This window comes from Hirundo rustica, chromosome 4 (assembly GCF_015227805.2).
Source record: "Hirundo rustica isolate bHirRus1 chromosome 4, bHirRus1.pri.v3, whole genome shotgun sequence".
Lineage (NCBI taxonomy): Eukaryota > Metazoa > Chordata > Aves > Passeriformes > Hirundinidae > Hirundo > Hirundo rustica.
This window is the reverse complement of record NC_053453.1, coordinates 33,273,372-33,294,702: the sequence shown is the minus strand read 5'-3', so window position 1 is coordinate 33,294,702 and position 21,331 is coordinate 33,273,372. Positions and strand designations below refer to the sequence as shown.

At 41.7% G+C, this 21,331-nt stretch overlaps 1 protein-coding gene across 4 annotated transcripts in view; it reads left to right on the top strand.

Moving 5' to 3' along the window:
* PPM1H (protein phosphatase, Mg2+/Mn2+ dependent 1H) overlaps window positions 1-21,331 on the top strand; it is a 131,645-nt gene that overhangs the window by 104,501 nt on the left and 5,813 nt on the right. Inside the window, exons 7-11 of one of the 4 annotated variants that reach the window (XR_005700563.2) lie at window positions 5,736-5,799; window positions 7,443-7,550; window positions 16,101-16,252; window positions 16,382-16,647; window positions 17,274-18,089. Coding sequence is in view for 3 of the 4 variants with exons in the window: in XM_040062544.2 (XP_039918478.1) it covers window positions 5,736-5,799; window positions 7,443-7,550; window positions 16,101-16,252; window positions 16,382-16,442 (385 nt within the window). In the remaining variant the exon portion in view is untranslated. Of the gene's footprint in view, window positions 1-5,735; window positions 5,800-7,442; window positions 7,551-16,100; window positions 16,253-16,381; window positions 18,093-20,958; window positions 21,083-21,331 lie in introns of those variants that run through there. The other 3 variants (XM_040062545.2, XM_040062544.2, XM_040062542.2) reach the window with 3 other exon arrangements.

Sequence of the window (21,331 nt, the reverse complement as noted above, 5' to 3'; positions counted from 1 at the left end):
TCTCTGATAATTAACACAGCTGTAATATATCAGGGGCAAGAGTGCCTTCACCACTATCTCTGTCTGTTCTCCCACACACTTTCTTTTAATGCTCCTATAGAAGTGAATGGACCAAAAAATCAGCCACATTCCAGAAAGTGCCTGAAAAGATTCTGGTGCTTGTGTCTTTAAACTGGGCTGGCCAAAATGGATAGTTTGTTATGCTTCGGAATTTCTTCCTCAGGAAAATGTGGTGCTGATGCTCTCCGAAGTCCAGACTCCGTCTTATGACTGTACACAGTAGTGAAGGCTCCCTGAGGTCCAAGGCTCATGTATTAGTCTGACTTGACTAAGCCAGAGATCTTAGATGTGTACAAGTTATACTGAGAGACTTTTTTTTTTTTTTTTTTTTTTTTTTTTAATTTGTAGATTGGTAGACAGAACTGGGATTTGCAAAATGAAGCATTTTACACTTTCACATTCATAAGAAGGTGTTTCTGAATTTTCTCTGAATAATGAGTATTTTTAAGCTTGCATGTTTTCCTCTTTGTTTGAAAGAAGGCCTATGAGAGTATCTTGGCTGAGGTAGACCTTCCCCTAAAAACTATTTTGTGCCCGTGTGCAAGTGCATCCATCTTTGATTTGGCTTTGCCATCATTTTTCTCTTAACAAACATTTCTATAATTTGTGTGCCTTAATTATCTTTGTTTATTGTAATTTTGTTTCATTAAACTATGCATCAGATGAGCAATAGGGGAAAAATACTGAGATGCTGAACATTAAAGTTAACCTATCAAGGGGGTACTTAGTATCAGACAGTGCTGATTTAGAGATCCTGACTCTGCAGAAGCACAAGGGTAAGGATATTTTTTAAGATTATGGCTGAGTTGAGAAATAAATTATATAATTTTCAGTGGCTTTGTGCCTAACCTGCACTACAGATCTTTTCTTCTTGATAGTAAGCATGCACTTACACTGGTTAGATGCCTGTAGTTCAACAGACAGTACACATGAACAGTTCCTTTTGGACTGGTGGTTTAAGCTCTGTTACCCAAACGTTGAGCTCAATTCCACTGATTACTTGTGTGGGAGGGGAAAAAAAGAAAGAGTTTCTATCAGGTTTTGTGTTGCTTAAAGATCAAAACATGCTTTTCTGTTGGTATGACCAAAGAAAGTTGAGCTTGAGAAAACGGTTGTTTGGATAGCTGGGGTAGTTTTGTGGTGCGTTGTGTTATTTTGGGTGGAGAGGGGGAGAGTGGAGGGTGTATGGATGGCTCTAGGTTTGGGGCCTTTTAGAGTGGTAGCAAAGCAATGCTAGAAATACATGAAATCTACAAACCTGTCTCAGAGATAGATGCCTTTAGCCTTGTACTCAGTGTGAACTAGGACTTTCATGAAGCAGTAGTACTTTCTCTTGGTTGCCTGCCACAGGTAGGTTTATTCTATGCTTCAAGCTAAAGCCCTTTGATGATGATTTCCTTTGCTCCTCCTTAGGTTTAATTCTCAGTTTACTATTAGGTGTCATAAGCAGAGATGTGAAATACAGACAAACTTTCTAAAGCCAAGTGCCATGAAAAAGCAGAGTACAGAGTCTGGATTCTCCTGTCGTGCACAGAACTGAACCTTCCAGGTCAGGGTAGGTTGTGTTTTCAACACCATCTGTTGTGCCTGGGGATGCCAATGCAATACTTTTCATGATCAGTAACCTTACACAGTTTGCCATGAAAGAAAACGGAATGTGGATTTTGGTTTTAGTCATCAACTTCTACTCTTACATGAATTTGTATGTGCTTTCAGAAGGCCAATTTTAAGAACATCTTAAATGGCAGGAGTACTCATAACTCATGTAAGACATTATGTAGGATTTTGGCTCTGAAATTTGCATATGGGAGCTGACTGGTTCTTCAAGTTCTGACCCAGAAATAAGCAGGTAACTTTGATAATCTTTTATTTAAAGAGTGCTAAAGCACTGCTAATGACCCCAGCACTCTAAGAAACTTCTTTTGTAGAGTGTGTTGTGCATTTAATAGCTCCTGGTTATTTTTTCACCATGCATTTAGAACAGATTCCAGTTAGCATATGAGTAACATCATGTCAGTCCTAGTTCTTTTGTTCTGACATCTCTTTTGGCTCCTGGTGCGATTTGGCCCGGTTTTCCGAAATGTTGATCCTGAGTCCAAATGTAACTTTGTGGGTGGTACATATGTCAAGGCCTAGTTCAGTATTTTTGGACAGCAGTAGCATTTCATAATTCTTTTGAAATGAAAAGAAGAAACAAAGTTAACTGAAAAAAATGCAGCTAGATCTAGCTGGGCAAGGGCTTGCCTTTTCTACTCCCCACTGCTCCCCCTGTTTTTCCATTTGGAAAAATAGAGGCTTACGTGGCAGAAGCACTTAACAAGCTTTAGGCTCATTCAGAGCTGGAAGCAATAGCATTGCCTTGTCTTTATAACCTTTCTTGTCATTCCCTGGTGGCCACCAAAACCTCCTGGGATGTGGACAAGGAAGACAGGGAGAAGGGAGGGTCACAACGCTGTGTTGTTAAAGCAGTGAGCTGGGCTGAATTACGCAGTGGGCTGAATAAGGCCATGCTGGCATTAAAGGTGCCAAACCATCCCCTCATGTTCTTTGTACGTCTGTGCTTGATATACCTACTGCTGTATTATATCTTTATATACAGTACATGACAGTATAAATGCAACTTTATTACATAAAATCAAGAGAAATAATCCAGAAGGTTGTAGCCTGTGTGAAATAAACCCACATACAAAATACAGGAGGTTTCACAGGGCATAAATTAAAATGCACTTCATATCTTCTTTCCATCTCCCCAGTACAGTTGCTGAGTTGTTAGCTGAAAAGCTGTGCTTCATGCTTCTTTTGCAGCAAACCTCACACTAGTCTATTATTAATTCTGTTTCTCTAGTAATGCAGGACATAGGTACTTTTCTAGAGTGTCTCGGGTTGCTTTTCAGTGTGCCTGTGCTACCTCTGCTACTGTGGTTGCAGTTCTGAGCATTGTTTTTAAGTGATGATAATTTTTCAGGCAATAGCAACATCAACAGAAAAAGCACATTAGAGATGAGTTTTGACACCCAAGTTCTGAGCCCAAGAGGTGACAGGCTGTGAGAAACCACTAAATAAATCACTGGAGCTCCCTGGGCCTCCCTCATGTAGTTGCACAGCTTCAGGAGGTCACAGGCTAGCCAGCCGCTCTCCCTAATCTGCTGATGGAGTAAGTTAACTGCAGCCCTTGGAACATGGCCTCCCCCAGTGTCCTTACAATGAGGTGTCACAGTTCAAGGCCTGAGGGACAGTGGTTTTTGTAATGGTTCCATAAAAGAAGCTGGATTCAGCAGTGGGGAGCATTCTTTTGAAGGACACTGACCTAAATGATGCTTTTTTCCCTTCTTCCTAAAGCACAGTCAGTGTGAGGTGCTGTGCAGGAGAATATAAGGAGAAAGAGGAGAGAGGGAGAAAAGCTTGGTCCATGTTTTTGCTAACTTCCAGGGCAGTGTAAAGTGAGGGGTTTGGTCTTAAATATTGGTAATTACCTTGCAGATAATATAGTCTGTGTGTAACGAATGGGCTTGTTTTTTTCTTTTCTAAAGAGGGCTGTAAGTATTTAAGTCACATCACCTTAGTTTTCTTTGCTATTTTAACAAATATGTACAACAATGTGAACATCCAGTAGGAATGTTTGTCTTCTCAGGCTTGTGGCTTGATTAGTCATTTGACTGATGCCCACAATGGACTCAGCTTATACCCTTTTTCTTGGTGGCAGGGCACAACTGTCTCTATGCAAGGCATAGTTCAGACTCCTAAAGGATGTTTTCCCAGGACTTCCAGTACTATGGGTTCAGCTGGAAGCTTTGAAACATCTTCATGAGTAGTCAGAAATAGTAAATTTTTTGCTCTACATTCAAACCAGGCTATCCAAGTTAGTGAGTGAGGCAGAGATAGTTGTTGGAAATAAAGGAAGGGACATGAGCAAAATCCATGACTGACTCCTCCTTCCCAGCTAAATGCTATTCCAAGATTTAAACATCAGGGAAGTATTATCATGTTTGCTACTTGTAGTAATTTGTGCCTCTTTGTCTGGTTTAAGAGCTAATTTATTTGCCTCCCCGCCCCAGTGCAGAATGCCATTTGAATGCCTTCACTGTACTATGCCTTAGAGAGGTGGCCAGATATTACAGTTATATATTCTAAGATGTTCTTGACTACATGAAGGACCCACTGTATCTTGCAAACCTCACGTAGTTTCATTTGGGGATTTTATACATAGTAATGTTTTGTAGTATGTGAGGGGAGCCCTCCACTACTGTTTCTTCTATGCATTTTGGTTTCTTTTCTCTTTTTTCTTGGTTCTTCCTCACCTCCAAAACCCTAATATGATCCCTTCCTGTCATTACCCTTCCTGAGAAATGTAAAGGTGGGGCTTAAGTGTCTTTGCCACTCTCAGTAAGTCTGAGCCTGAGTGATGCAGCATGTACAGCACCATTTATTGATCCTAGACCTGTGCCATGTTTGGGTGAAGCAGGTGGCAGTTTGATTACAAGATAGGATTTCACCCTTAATTTTTAATTTCCTGCTGGTTTACATCACATCCTTAACATCGCTTAAACCCAATCTCATGTGACTCCCTGGAGCTCAAGGCAGCCATCCCGGAGAGCTGGAGAGCTACACAGCAGGGGTTGGCAGTGGCTGGCAGGGGACCTACCCAGCACCTTCACTTCCCTCCAGTTTGTGCACTCAGGGTACTTTTGGTATCACTCTGAGGGCTTTGGGCATGGAAGGGCCAGGAGGGAAGCACAACATGCAAGGAAAAGCTGAGGAGGGACGACTTTGTGGTATGAAGGGAAGCATGCCCCGCTGGGGCGATGTACCTTAGCCAAAAAGGTACCCCAGCACCTGAGCTCAAGCGTGTATTATACAAACCACAGGACTCTACACCTTATGAAAATGACTGTCATCTTCTGTTTTGTTTTTTTTTTTATTTCTCACTGGCAAAATTTCTAACCTTCTCACCTCAGTGTCAACAACTGGATGTGTAAAAGGTGGAGTACACAGGCATATGGTAAACAGAATCAGAGCATGAGCATTTACTTCTCTTGTCCCTTGTCCATAGGAAAGCTGCTGTGAAATGTGAAACCTTTGACAACCTTGACTGTTGCAGTCAAGGTCAAATGAGCACTAAATATCCTAAGACTTCAGCATGTGAAGCTTGTCTTGGTTTCTGCGGTCCTGGAGGGTGAGAACAGGATCAGAAAGCTGTCCCATGCCGAGTGTACATGTCCTGTCATTGCTCACGTTTCACATTAACTGTAAATCTAGGCATTGGTTAGTTTCTTGGGTTTGGGGTTGTTTTGTTTTTTTTTTTGGTTTTTTTTTAATTTGGTCAGATTTAGGGTTTTTTATGACACTGTATTATGGTATAGGTGGTACCATATCTGACAATATCTTACCTGATTAGGATGTTATTCCAGTTCGCCTCTTTCTTTACAATCAATAGGAGCAGCCTGGCATGTTAGATATTTTCCCATCTTCATTTTTGCTTTTGGTGAAATGGATAACTATTTAATGAAAACCTTCCTGCAGAAAAAGAAATTTACATCTTGGTTCAAATACAGAGTCCCTAGGAAAAATAATGATTTTGTTTTTCCCCCATGTTTGAAATCTCAGCTGCTTGTTTCAGGGCACTGTGTCACTAATTGAGTACAAGCTTCATAAATGTTGTTTGTCCTCCCCCACAGGGCATACAAAACCATTGAGGAAGATGACTTGAAGTTTCCTCTTATATATGGAGAAGGCAAGAAGGTGGGCAAGTTTGTTTTCCTCAGACCAAAGGAAGAAGGAATTCTGTGCTGTTTACCACTCAGTTTAGCCTGTGGCAGTCCAGTGTTTTCCACTCAATATCTCTTTATATTTTATCATTTTGACAGCTTGAAAGAATATCTTGTTTCTGTCATAAATCAGTCTCATGTCTGGGGGGTGGTGGGGAGTGCTCAACATAGTAAAATAAGCATCTTACAGCAGTCATTTGTTGTTTAGTTTGCTTTTGGTTTTCTTTCATTGTAAATAGGCTACAATGAGACTGCTGTTAAGTAATTGACTTTAAATGTTCTTGTTTCAGTGTAAAATATAACTAGAACAAAGCAGGAAGATATTTAATAGTGCTCTGGGATACAAAACTCTTATTTAGGAAGAGGAGGGATCAGGGCAGGATTTGTAAAGTATAACACCTTTTAACCTTATCTTCTTCAGCTAGTGTACATGAACTGGCTGTTGAATTTTTCTGATGAGTGAAGGCTGATAGTTGAAAGGGAGAAACACTGTTCTGTTTGTTATACTTTGTTTTCGGGTCTGTGATTAAGAACAGTGAGATCGTTAGTGCTGGTCCCAGCAAGCTTAGCTGGATGCAGCAGTAGGATCGATATAAGGACGCAGTGGTATCGGTTTGCTGATATTGGTATGCTTGCTGTGTTTCTAAATAGTGCTCCTCTGCTGCATTAGGTTCTTATCTCAATGCAAAAATAGACACTCTTCAAAATTAGTCCATGTTTTGAAGGTTCAGACCTACAGCTTATCTCTGAATTTCATTAGGTTTCTAATTATTTTCAAAATGTTTCATGCACATCTTTTTAATTTACTTTCTTATGGCCCTGTGGAGCCAGGAGTCACTGAGGCAAAATGATTCAGAGTCAGTTGCTTGCTGTTATTGATGCTGAGCTCCCTTGTTCAGAAGCTGCTATGGTTAAGCTCAAGTTTGGGGGAAGTGATCTGTAGAACACAGAGAGCAAGGTTCCCTGGGAGGCTGAATGTCTGGTCAGTCTTTGGAGCAGTTTTAATGAAGGGGAGCCCAGAATCTCTTGGGACACCACTCATGTCGCAGAGGAAGGTGCTGGGGGAAGGAAGTGGTAGACGTGAGGGAGCTGCCGACCTGCTCTAGAGTGACTCTCCTTAGAAGAGAGCACTGTGGTCAGAACTGCTGTCACCTGCGTGTTCAGCAATTTAGGGTGGCCTTTGGCACTTCTCCGTGGTAAAGGGAATATACAACAATATGTCAATAGGAAGATGCCACAGATTCCTTATGTGAGTATTTAAGCTCCTTGACTTCTTTATAGAATCTATACTAAGAGTATAATTTGCTGAAGGAATGCTCTCACAGACTGGTGTGGACAGTGAGGTGACTGGGTTAGGTTTCTGTAGACACAGTACCTTTGAGATGGTGACTGAGTGGGATGTGGATGAAAACAAAGCTTGGAATAAGAAGAAAAATGGAGATGGCATGAGTGTGAAAAGTTTGGTATTGATTAGCTATGTTAAATCTAGAGTTTCTGGGAGAGAAAAGGGAATTAATCCCTAACTGTAGCACTTACAGAGTAGGAATGTTATTTCATTTCCTACTGACACAGTCCACGTAACAAGATTTTATCCCATTGCTTTTTTTTTATTTCCAGGCTCGGGTTATGGCAACAATTGGAGTGACCCGAGGACTGGGAGACCACGATCTGAAAGTGCACGACTCCAATATATACATCAAACCTTTCCTGTCCTCATCTCCTGAGGTAAAACAGCTAAGGTTCAACTATCTGATTTGTGAGAGGGAAATAAATTTACTTAGTGTGTTTGTTTGTTCTTCTCAAATCATCCAATCTGATTGTGATCCAGTCCAGGTAACAATGCTGCCTTTTCTGAAGGTGCAGCATGGTGGTAACATCCACATAGTAGGATCTAAGTTCACAGTAGATTCTAAATTCCGCAGCTGTGTGCTCTGGCTTTGGTTGCTCCATGTCCCTGTAGAGCACTGATTGATTCTCACTCCCTGATCCATGGTTATCCTATAGCCTTGCCATTCAGTGTGACAGACGCCCATGTGTCCTTCCACCTTCGTGTGCTCCTGCTCCCATCAAGGCCTAGATCGTAAGATGTAAATCCGTGTACTGCAGAAGGGATGTCTTCCACAGCAGAGTAGTATCCTGTGTTACACAGAGGATACCAAGTCAACTCTTAAGCAGGAAAATGCCAAGAGCCATAGGAAGGATACTTTGTGCTTCCATCTGTCTGCCCCTTAACCTTCGCTTCTTAATTATTTTGATATTTTTCTGCAAACACCAAGTAATGACTGTGCATTCCCAGATGATGGTGTAATGAGGAGATTATGTGGTATTCGAATTAGGGGTAATTTTAAATGCCTCCTTCATTTTGAATGGCCTCACCACAAGCAAATTCCACCCAGTTTCTGACCACTGGAGACCTTGCAGTGAAGGATATCAAGCTTTCCAAAGGGATTTAAGTGTATTTGTTAACAAGGAACATGCAAGCCTTGGGTTTTTTTCTACCTCTGTAACTGCATTCCTGTCCCTACGTCAAGGAACAGATGTCACATATTTTTCATAAAATATTAAGCAAGGGCAAACCATCTAATGACAGCACAAAAAAGAGGCAGCTTTGCTTCCATGGCCCAAATGCTGAAAACTGTTCATTGTCAACTGCACTGCCCAAGTTTTAACCATACCCAGTATTTGACCTTGAATTTGTTGCTTGCTATAGCAGTATGAGAGAATGAAAACACACAAATAACATCATACTGCTAGGAAAGAACCAAATTATGAAATTTAGGTTGTTTGGAACAACTCCAAGGCCAATTTATCATGAATGTTTCAGGCTGCTCGAAGAATCACCAGCAAAACTATCAGCAAAAGCAGGTTCAATATTAAAATGAAAGCACAACAAAGTTTGTTGGCAGGGTTCACTCTACTACTTACTAGATGATTGGAGCACACAGAGAAAAAATTGGACTGAAATCTAAAATCAATCCATCTAAAACTAAAGTTGGCCAAAAATTATCTATGTGGGAGCTGGGTACAAAAAGGCTTAAGGGTAAGGAATAAGGGAAAGGGTAAGGATAAAAAGGAGTAAGGGAGACCCTGGTGTTCTGTCAAAGGTTCAGAGTAGACCTCCTTGCCAAACTTATACTGGACTTGATGACCAATTTAGGCCTAAAGGTTTTAACAACGCTTAATCAATAGCTGAATTTAAACAATTTAACAAAGATTCTATAGAATTTATTGTAAGCACAACAGTAACTGACTTACAGGCTTAACTTACGAATCTAACATATTTAAGAATCTAAGACAGCAACATTCCTACACCTTGGCTATAGTATATTCACACTCACAGACCTAAATGAGTATGTATGTATGTATGTCTGTCTGTACACAGCCTGCTGTGGTCCAGGAGAACTCAAAAGGGTCTCACTTGGACCCATTGTTTATAGGGTTGCAAGAAAGTTTGCTTTAGCCATAGTAATTTTCCATTCTGGCTGCAATTTGGGTGGTAACTTTCTCTGAAAGTTTGATAACTTTGTTATAATGTTCCATTTGAGTTGTTATTCAGGTAAGTTTCCAAGGCTGTTTGAAAAAAACACAGGGGTTCCTTAGCACAAGTTCCTGGGAGCTGATAGTGTTTCTGATAAGCTTTGGAGGAGCTCAGCCCAAGTGCTGTACATCAAGGCCAAGGCCTGACAGCATTTCTGAGATCACAGTGTGGTCTGAGGTGGGGCAGGGATAAAGGATGCACCACCACAATCCATCCCACAACTGAAGGCAATCTGGCTTACTCCACAGAGTGGTGGTGAGGTCCCCTCTTGCCTCTGTGCCTATAAACAAAGATATAAAATTTATATATCTTTATTATATATAAATTATATAGTAAAATTCCAATTCTAAAAATAAAAGTTTAAAACATGCTGAAAGAATCCAGCCCTAAAGAAAAGAGAGAGCTCTACAGCCAGCCCCTTCTTCATGTTTCCTTGCTATCAGTTGTGTACCTTCTCTCTCTCCCTTTGAATGTGTGGTGTTCCTCTCTAGAGACCTACTCCTCTTCTCCTCAACCAGGCAGGCAGGAGCTCTGCTCTCATTGTGATGGATTTGTTTAATGCCAGAAAAATGATGCAATTCTACCTATTTATTTTTCTTTCTGGCTTGCTGAGACCCAGTGTTTCTGGGGTACATAAAGCTGCAGCAAAGCATCCCAGCAATATAATTTCTGCCAATTGCTGCTGCAGTGTTTGTCTGTGTCTATAAACCAAAGCTTCTCGTGGGCTTTTCTGATTTGTGGGAAATATGTCCATACACATTCAAATTCTGGAATGTGGCATCCAGTTTGTATGCTAGCCATGTTTCAGGATCTCTTAACTGCTTTGCAAAAGGGTAGCAAAATTGGCTTTGTTTCCACATCCTCTTCACAGCTAAATTCAGCAGAAATGTACGAGGGCAGGAGGATGAAAGACAGAGCATTAGCCACCTTAATTTAGAGATACTGGCAAAAAAATCCTTGAGTATTATTAGGAAGTACCATATGCTCCAACTTGCTTTCCGTTGCACCTCCTCCTCTTAATCATCTCTTCCCTCTCTTCCCAGAGAGAGCTCCGGTGCTTAACTCCTCATGTTTTTCCCTGACTTGTTCTGTGCAAACATGGGCAGTGCACCTTGTACAGAAACCGGCATTAAGAAACATCTTTATTCTGCCATCTGGGAGGCTTGGCACTTCGAAGCAAAGGTAGTAGTGTCAGGCAGCAGTCATATTTGGTCCCTGTGCAGCATTGGATTTTGAATTGTTTATAGAGAGATAGGGAAGTGCAATTTGCAGTTTCCAGACCTGGAAAAGGGGAGGCACAGGAAATTAAGACACAGAGTGAGGCGGGACAGAAGGAAAATCCAAGTCTGCTGGCTTCTGTTTCTGTGCCATAATTACAATGTCCTTTCTCAAGTAAGGGACAGTGTGGTGAGTTTTCTGAATATTTTACTTCCAGCATGACGAAGCTGTAGTATGCCATATCCACCAAAATTTAGTTCAAGGAAAGGTAAACGTCCCTGAGACTATCCCCAGAAATAGGCGTATAATAGTAATTTGAGGGCGGTGTGAAATGATACTTTGACAGAGTGCCAGGCTATGGGAGGAAAAGTCATGCAGCCAAGACTGACAAATGTAATCAGTATTCACTGGCTCAGCTGCTATGTGACCAGATTTGGAGGACTTCTGCAGGTTGGTGAGCTCTAGAGATTTGAACCTCTTATAATGAACTGGAATAGCACAAAACAGGCAAGCCATGGCTGAGGCTCTCTGGCATGGAATTAAATATTTATTTTTGATAATGGAACAGTTAATTTGAAAGCTTTCAGCAGGAAATTCTGCTTTTCAAAGCTGAGTAAGAAGAGCCACCTTGTTGCAGATGAAAAGCAGAATTTCATCCCAAATTTTTTTAAACGGCAGCTCAGCTATTTGAGGTGGGGAAAGATGTGGTTCTGATAACAGCATTTGGCCCTTGCCAGGAAGGAACCCAAAGCCAGCCACCAGAGCAAATGATAAAAACTTAATGAAGAATAATTTTTGTTGTTCCATAGTATTAGTAAAATCTTTCTGACAACTCCACAAATATGTCCAAGGAGACCATTTTCGATTGACATCTGCCTTCTGGAGAAATCCTTAGGAATTACGCTGTCAAAAGGAACAAGTAAGGCAAATACATAGAGAAGTACAGTATGATCAAAGGGAGTCAAAGTGGCTTCAGGAAGCAAACATCACACTTTAATGGCTTCAGGTCCTTGAGGTTATGTCTACAAGAAAATTAAAATAATAATTATAATAAATGCAGTTGATGCACTTGCAAGAGCACTTTGATTCCTCAGAAAACATTTGAGAAATGTTGTGCATCACAGTATAAAATATATACTTTTATATACAATATAAAAGATACGAAGCTACAGACAAAGTGGAAAGTTGGCACAGTCTATTGGAAATTGGCTAACGGGCAGGAAACAAAGGATGGCAGTAAAAAGCTAAAAGGAGATTAATTGGTGAATGCTGCAGAGAGCAGTGTTGGGACCCACTTTTTATTATTTACATATAAATTACATGGAGACCGGTATTGAAAGATCTCATCATTTGCCAGGATAAGCTGCACTGGATAACACTGCACATAAAAGGGACAATACAATTAAGAAAGGGCTTAATTTATTGAAGTAGCTGGGCTGATCAATAGTGCAGGCAAGTGAAGAGTGAATGCAGGCTGTTGTTTAGCTGGAATTCCCCTGACGCCAGCTGCTGAGGAACACCTCAGGTGGCTGCAGGCTCGAATGTCTCTGTTGTGAATGGTTTTCCAGCCTCAGGGACTCTCGTTGGCTGCCTCTTAAAAATAAACCTGGCAAACGTGGCACAGCGCCTCCGAAGGGCTGCTGTGGTCCTTTTCAGCAGCCAAAGGCAGGGTTTGTCCGGTGGGTAGATCTGTTTGAAATGAAGTAAAAAACAGCTCACCTGTTTGTTCATTGCTTGCCCAGAGCAGTCTTCTCTGTGCTCTTGACTGCATGTAGGTAATTTGTAATATGAGGAACAAATACCTAGATTGAAGAAAGACGTTATTTGACAAACTGAATAATGCATATTCAGAAAGATGTATATGACTATGGGCTCTAGTGGTACATATCCACTCTTACCTGTCCACAGATCTTAAGTACTAGTCAGATTAACTAGTATTATTCTGTCTGTAGGATATAAGGGTAACCCAGTGCTTAATTGCTGTGGCTTCATGGCTGGCTGTGCTGCTGAGGTTCTTTGGCTTGTTCCTTACAGTTTTTACATTTTGTGGTTGCTAATGTCAAGTTCAGCTAGTTAACAGGTCAGCTGGTTTACATCAATAAGCCATCAGTGGATGGGTGACCGAACTTGGCTCCTTCCAGGGTTGCCCTGATACTCCAGAGAGATTAATTTAAAGAGTGAGAAACTCACTCTTCACACAGAAGGGGCTGGTAGGCTAGAGGGGGTTGCTGAGAGGGCTCTCAGGACATCATGGGAGGCCAAGGATGCAAGTGGAGCACTCTCAGGACTGATGACTGGCTGCAGAAGCAGCAATTCACAAGAAGACTGAAGATTCAAGATGGCATTGTTAGGAAATTTGTCAAGGGTGCTGCACCAGTTAAGGAAACCTCTGCACTGCCAGTCATTGTCCAGCCAACGTCACCTGAAGGAGCAGAGTTCTGCAATACTGCTTTGCAGTGTGAGCAGCTTTGCACAAATTTGCGTCACAGACAGACCTTTCCTTAAACCTCACTCTTTACTTTCCTGAAATACAGCTGCAGGACAGAGGCAGTTATTGGGAAGGTTAAATCTGGACTTTAAGAAAATAAAACAAAGTAATAATTTTCATTGCAATCATTGAGCTGCTTCTGTCACATAAGATTTAAAGGGGTGTGGGATTTGTTGCTGTTGCAGGCACTTGGGTAATTCCTTGGATGTCTCCTCATACTTCAAAACTGTGGTATATCTTACTCTGTCACTTTTTTTGTACACTGTGGAGTGTGCTATGGGTGTTGCACAGTGTGGGATGTGTGTGGAGTGGGTGCTAAGTGAGCCCTGCTGGGCTGAGCTTCCATTCCACATGCCCTGGTGGTGCTGCCCAGCCTGTGTGCCTCCAGGAGCTCTGCTTTCACACTGCTCCAAGTCCAGGTGAAGGCACAGGGCGCTACTGCAAGAGACCTTCATTGACCCAAGTTAAGAACTGGAACAAAGATGCTGGCAGAAAAGGGAAGGGTTAGGAGCTGCTTACTTTCTGAGCCTGGACAAGGCAGACTGTACATAACCTGACCTTACAATAGACTGGGCAGCTCTAACTCTTTTTTGTCAGCAACTCAGAGTTGTATTTAAGAAATTCAAGGCAAGACACAAAGAAAGAGTTTAAGGTAACTGGAAGGCAGAGAAAACTGCATTTCATTGAACTTTTTTTTTTGCGTACCCAACTGGTTCTTATATGCAACAATTTTACGTCAATTGCCCCAAGCTTGTCTCATGTAACCTTGGCACTCTCTTCTCCTTAGCCTAGGGACTGGCCTAACACCTCACTGTCCTCCGCGTCTCTTCTGACATCGAGTTTCATCTCAACGTATGCCTTTCTGCTGGAGGTGCCCAGTTCACAAAGCTTGTCCTTTTAGGAAGTACCCTTCTTCCTAGATTACACAATAAATCAGCTTTTTTTCCTGTTCCCCTAAAACAAAGCATATTCTTGGTAAAGTGATCTCTTCTTGATGCTGCTCTTGCATTTTGACCCATGCACTGGCTGCAGGTAGCTTTGAAAAATTTCTCATCCATCCCAGTGCTGCTCCTCAGTCAGACAAAATGGTTCATTTCAGGAGTTCAAATTCCAATCAGTGATGCATATGGTTTTGCTTTCCTGCCTTCTTCCCCACCTAAGCTGCAAAAATGGCTCCTGTGGTGTAATGTGTCTTTTGCCTCGGTTGGGTTGTGCTTTTCCCAGCAAAGATGTTTGAAGCTTGGTTAGCTCTACCAGGGGCTTGATGCTGAGTGCATCCCTGAGCATTAACTCTGATGCTTTCTCAAATGTTTGGTGGTCCCCAAGAGATCTGACCAGAACATGTGCTGTATATTGATGGTTTTGTTGGCCAACTTACCCTCCACACTCCAGTGATTTCTGAGTTGCAACTGTGGGCTGTTAAGGCTGAACTAAATTCTGGGAGGCAGGGACTATGACAACTATTGATTTCCGTACAATAAGCTTGAGATGAGAGCTGTGCTGCATATAGGGGTCTTTTTTATATTCCCACTCAAGTCTGAATAAGCAGATATACTCTAATGAAGAGAGTATCTTGCCTTGAATTTAATCCTCTCCAAAGTCCTTATTCAGCTGCTACCTTAGATAATGAAGTGAAGGTTACATTTTACAAATGACCTTCTTGTGCTTTTGAGTGAAAGGCAAACTGGTAAGGATTAGCAGTGAGATCTAGGTGATTTTTAATTTATTTTTCTTTTCCTTTGGTACTGGGTGAAGTCCCATAAAAGTGTAATTACATTAAAAGGTCCAGGCATTTTATATGCACTGCCTGTTCCACGGCTCCTAAGGGAAGAATGCACCATGAGGAAGAATAAAGCAACTCGTATTTTCTTGTTATGCCAAGTGCTTGTCCTGACTAACTGCTGTTAGTGGAGCCCAGGACCGGAGCAGGGTGCACGATGAAGTGCACCGTTTCTGAATTTCAGTATCGGTGATCCTTCCCTCCTGTCTGCCTTGCCATGGTTGTTACAGTTCTTTCAAACTGTGCTTGTTGCTGGGGTAATTAAAGTGCTCTGTGGGTGCTTCCTAATGGTTCCCCATCACAACCTGGGAATTGCAGGCATTTCTCAGCTGGAGTACAGCATGTGCTGGAAGAGGAGTTACACCAAACTAAAGGCTTGTTTTAAAACACTTTCTATGGTCTTTGCTTGCATTCTGGCTCAGCTGATGGCCTCAGAGCAACCCCCACTGTGACTGCCTCCACCACTCTCAGCCTCTCTGGGAAGAGGATGGTGGAAGTTGTTTTAAAAGGCAGGGTGTTAAGAGGTGCCAGCAGTGATCAGCCTGACTGGGGCTGCACAGACAAGTTGAAGTCAGTGGGTATTTTAATAGTGCAAATAAGCTTCACTTTCGTGCAGATCCTGAATCAGTCTGTAGCTACTGAAATCTTTACAGATACATGTCACTGAGCAGTTTTTCTGCATTTCATGGAACAACTCACTTGCTCAGGCAAAACTCTTGAGTGCAGCAGCTGTGTCGGGTTTAGAAACCTGAATGCAATGCTGGCTGTCACGCAGGCATTTCCAAACATGCAATCTGGCAGACTTAAATGGATCTGGACAAATACTGAAAACAATTATTTGTGAATATTTTATTAGAAAATATCAAAAATTCATCAAATAAATTATTCAGTTTCCATATGACTAGTCCTCCCTGCCAATGATAGGGAGGAGTCTCATCCACTGAAACCAGGCTGCTTGGTGGGGGAGGCTTCAAGTGCTTCTGGCGTCAGGCAGCGCAGTGCCTTCGAGCCTGGTTTCGGAATGCTTGCATCCATCCTGTCTGGGGTTAGCACCTGAACCACACTGAGCTGCATCAGGAAGGGTTGCTGTGTGGAGGGCTGAATTGGAGACAGATTCCACCAGTGCCATGGGAGGTTATTTCAGTGCCCTTGCTGAACCTGATAAACTCAGAGCCAAACTCAGCAATGTTTCACAAACAGGTCTGACAATCACCTCCTTCATGAATGTCTCTTGGGTTTTTTTTCTTTTAGGTGCGAGTCTATGACCTCCTGCAGTACGAGCATGGGCCAGATGATGTTCTGATCCTAGCTACTGATGGACTCTGGGATGTGCTGTTAAATGAAGAAGTGGCAGAAGCTGTCACTAACTTTCTACCAAACTGTGATCCTGATGATCCCCACAGGTTCGTGCTCGTCCCTGATTTTCTAGCTTCTCCGTAGAAGAGCACTTTCTGGTAATATATTTTTATAGAAAGTATTATATTAATAACATTTGGGAAATATGCAACACTTACAAGAAGATGTTTTTATAGGTTGGATGGAGCCTCTACAGCAAATGTGAGCAGTTGGAGCAGGGGCTCTATTATAACTTAGAAATGCCTGCCTTCAAAGGAATAGGTCTGGGATCACAGTATCTTGGCATGGGATCCATTTTGTTTGCTCTGTGGGGTCCTGTGAAAACTGTAGGAGGCTGGAGTCTTGGAAGAACACGGTAACAAGTCTCTCCTCTGGACAATTCCTCAACACTAAAGATTGTTTCTCAGAAGGACATCCTCAACATCTCCTTCTCTCTCACTGTGTATGTATATAAATACTGCACACTGTGGTTCCCACTCATTCCTAGTCATGGTGTGACTTTTAAATCCACCTTCCATAGAGGATGCTCAGTGCCACCAGCTGCAGGACAGGTGTGGTGACAAAACAAGTAGAAAGTCTGACTTGTATTTCATTTAATTAGATGCTGCTTCTTTTCACCATTTTCATCTGCCTCATACTCTTCATTCTTCTATATTTATCACCTCTTAGATTATGAGTTTCTGTCCTTAGAACATAACATCATGCAAACAAACAAGTTCCCAAACAACCATCTAGAGGCTGTCTGCTTTGAGTGAGTCCATAGGTATGTCTCTGCTACTGAGTTCAGTGTCACTGTGAATTAAAACATTATGCCAGAGATCAGAAGTCTCTTGCTTGTAAATGGGACTGTGAAAGTGGAAAGAGCTTTATTTGTTCTTAGGGACTGTTCAAGAAGGGAAGTGTGTATTGCTAGTGAATTTAGGGCCATCTACCACTGTGTTCTGCCCTCACCCTGGGCTAAGAGTGGGGAAGGGAGATTTTACACATCCCCGGTTGGTCTGTGGAAAGTGGAGTTTCAGAAATAGCTGAGATCCATCTCAAAGTGCTTGCTGTTTTGCATATTTCTAGGTGGTCATCTTCACAGAGTCCTGTTCATCAGCAAACGTGATAACTGGGTATGGACACTTTGACAGTGACTTCAGTTTAAAAGAGAGAACACCTTCAAAATAACTCAACAGCAGTATTTTCTTGCCCTGACACTTACAAATATGAAATGCAGAAGGAGGTTTTGCTGCAATCATTGGGAGAATGGATGATTTATGATTATCATGAAGCTGCAACTACAGTATTTTGACTTTGCCCATCTCCTTATGCCAATGATAAGATGTGGTATCAATAACAGACCCAGGCCATCTCTACTTCAGCAAGACATGCAGCTGTGTCTGCCCTCTCTCTGGGAGGAGATTGGACAGGATCAGCTAAGGGTGCTTGCAGGGCATCTGGCAGTGTGCTATGCAGACATGCCATTAATTTAAGATAGGAGGACATGACTCATCCAATCAACTTCCAGTTATTCCCTAACACCATTCTATGCTGTAGTGCATTTGTTTTCATTCCTGCACCCTTGAGATTCTTGCAAAGGGACCTGGTAATATGCAATACCTCTGTCCTCCTCTGTCTCCTTTCTCACCTAGTATTTGGGAAAGGTTGGCCCTGCTTTCCATCCTCACCAGTCACATCTGTTGTGAATATAGTCAGGGTGTGTTGTGTCTGTCTTGTTCCTTTTGGTCTTTACTAAGCTGATGGTGATGGCCACCATGACTGCAACAGTAGGAAGCAGGATTCTTCAAACTTTTTGACTTGTTAGGTGAGTAATTTTTCATCCATTATAGAACACTCAGAGCAATGAGAGACACTAAAGGACAATTGGGATTTTTTGTTTTGTTTTGATTTGATTTAGGTTTTCTCATACTGATTTAGTAATTGTTTGTGCCAGCGTGAGTACCACACATTCCAGAGCTGAGCCTGCTGCTTATAATTTAGAACAAACACATTTATTGGTGTTTGACCTATTGGTCTTTGAATGGACATCTGAACTGTAAATAAATTTGTTCTTTTAAGCAACTTTGTGCCAGATCATTCAGAGGCTTACAAATAGTAATGGCAAGACATTTGTCATGCCAGCATGCAAAAGGTAATTAGAGCAGTCCCTCATATAGTTTACAATGATATTTATGACAATTACCTCTGTGTAATTGCTCTTGCTGCTTGGTTGTAAAGAATATTTAAAGGTTTTAAAGTACTGTGTGAGAGGGTCTGTGTAATTATTTCACAGTGGTCTAATTGAGGTTTAACTAATGAATTTACAGTAGCACTGGAACTACATTCATTCCTCTCCCTAGTCAGTGACAAAAAAATCTCTTTTGTCTTATTATAAATGTTATGTTTAAAGGAAATGTTATCCCAGAAAATGTCAGGTTCTGTGATGGGTGCAGTGACATAATCTGTGGTGAGGTGATCAGCTGAAAATGTAATATCTGGGGATGTAGAAAACTTGTCAGAATGTAAGAGACTTGTACCCTGGGGTTGGCAGTGCTGTGGTCTTCAGGAGAACCAACCTGTGGAGCAGCCCCTGGATCCACCTGACCCAACAGCCTACTTATTCCCTGACAGCAGCACATTAGAAAAGAAAAGAGAAAAAAAAAAAAAAAAAAGAGAGAGAGGATTTTAGAGCTGCAGAGTACTTATCTGTTACATAATTAGCTCCTTGTGGGAACAATATCTCTCCCATTTGAATTAGAAGTCACTTTATAGCCTGATGGGTAAGATCTTACAGCACTCAGCAATGCTCTTAGGACTCTCTCCTGGTGATACTTACTGTGAGTATTTGTTGCCCACATAAAAAACCTCTCTGAATTCTGTCAAACATAGAATGTGCCTGGATGTCTCCAAATGCAGGGAGAGCAAAGTCTTCAGGTCTCTCTTCATCCAGCCATGCAGACACAGCCTCAGGGGGTTTGGGCACAGACTTATATGGAGAATAGTTCCTGTGTGAGGGCTGTGATGGAGTGAAGAGGCTGGGATGGAGCTGGATTTCTTAGCCAGCTCATTTCTTATGGGTGTCGTGGCAGATGAGCATTATGGGGGCTCCTAGTGAAGGACAGGTGGCAGTGCCACTGCTGCTGTCCATACATCAGCTCGCTGAAGAGGTATGAAGATGGAGAACTATGACTCTTTGCCAACTTCCTTCAGCTGCATGTATGCTGCATGTTTACCCTCTGACCCTGGGAATCTTATTTCTCATCTTTCCTTTTGTCACTTCTTGTCCTCTCATTTTCCCTCTCACTCACTAGAGATTTATGAGGATGCTGAGGAGTTCCTCCACCTCTGCTGGGTGTGAGGAGATAAGAAGCTGCTCAGACAGCAGCACGATCCCCACACTGTCACCATTTTTCCTTCAGTACTTTCACTAATCAATACAGAAAGCTTTGGCATAAGAAAAAAACCTCCATCTATTTATTCTTAAAACACAAAAGTTGTGTTCCAGCAAAGCTATTCATTAGGAGGAAGTGGATACTTTAAAACTACTTCAGCAGTTCTCTAATGCTGTCTCGACAGCTGAATCCAAATTTCATAGCACTAGAGAATAAAACACTCGGTAATGGACTGCTGCTGCTATTCATCTTCAGGTACAAGAGACTCACCCTATCTCTTCTAGTGCCAAGTTGAACAGCATTGCTTCAATTCAGCTCTACACAGGAGAGGAATGCTCTACTTCACTACTGCCTTACCTGTTCCTTTTTCTTTGCTTAATTGTGCTGGTTTTCTTGAGTGTTTCACAGTTTGTCTGCAAGAGAAAGCTGTTTATTAAAATTCCTTTTTTTAATCTTCCCCTCTCCAAACATTCAGCAGGAAAAGCCAAATGCATTCAAAAGCAATACTCATTCCTTTGTACTCCTTAGATGTGGAGAGTCCTTGTTAATTAGAAAAAGAAGTAAGGCAAAGTTCTCTTGCAGCATGATGGGTGTCTCTTTCTTAAATTCTGACAATAGCTGAGAAATCCTTGGGAAATATGTTCTTGCCAAAATTCACTCAGCATCAGACACGCTGTGAATAAATATTTCAGTTTCTTGCTTGCCACGTGGAGTCCTTTTGTTCCTTAGCCCTGCATCTGATTTGAGAACTGAAGAGTGCAAGTATGTTTGTTTGGGTTTTTTCCCCTTAGAAAACATGATTTCATGTTGCATTAGGACAGTAAGGACAGTGCTTCTTGTTACATCCTGATGTTCTGGCTCGAGGTTGGAGCACAGACTGATCTCAGAACATGCAAACGGTGCATGTGTGTATGGAAGCATGTGTTAGACTGCATGTCTTTAGGCTCTTACTGCTAAAGTAAATCATTTGTCAAAACTAGTGAGGCCTGGAAATTTTATCACTCAGTAACACTGGGAACAGTGGGCACATTGCAGCTGTACAACATTACTTGAATTTGGCATCAAACCTTTTGAGTAGTCAAGCATTTGTTAATTTGCATTGAAGAAATTTTTCCAGTAGTACAAATATATCTACTCTTGATTCAAAGGAGTCCTCTGAATTCAAGTCATCAACTCTAGGCACAGAACATAACTGTTTGTTTGTTTGTTTTTTCTTTTATCTCCAGAGACTGAATAAGTCTCTATGATAGAAATTAGAACTTAATAAGGAGTTCTGTGGTGAAAAGTTCTAAGGTTAGAAGAGTCCTATGTAACTGACAAACCTAAACACACACCCAGTGCTTCTGATCAGCAGAGATATTGTTCTTCTCTTTCTACAGATGAGATCTGGGAAGATCATTTCTGGTCAAGGATCCTCCCTAGAAAAGGGGGTATTGCAATGCAAACCCTTCTTTTCCTTTCCGGTTTTGGAAACACAGAAGTGTGCTTTAGTTCTTGGAGGCCTGTGTGTTTGTCTTCATAGAGCCCTGCATCATCCTGGAGGTTGTTACTTACACTTTTAATAAAAACCATGCTGACTGGTGGTTTTTTTCTTGTCAGTCTTTTAACTGTTCAGGTAATTTTAATTATCAAATCATACAAAAGCTTGCCTCCACCCAATCAAATTCAAAACCTCTTGGCCAGTTGTTGGGCTGATGAGGTAAAACATGACAGTAGCTGTTCACCCATAATGAGATTTCTACCAGAGGAAAC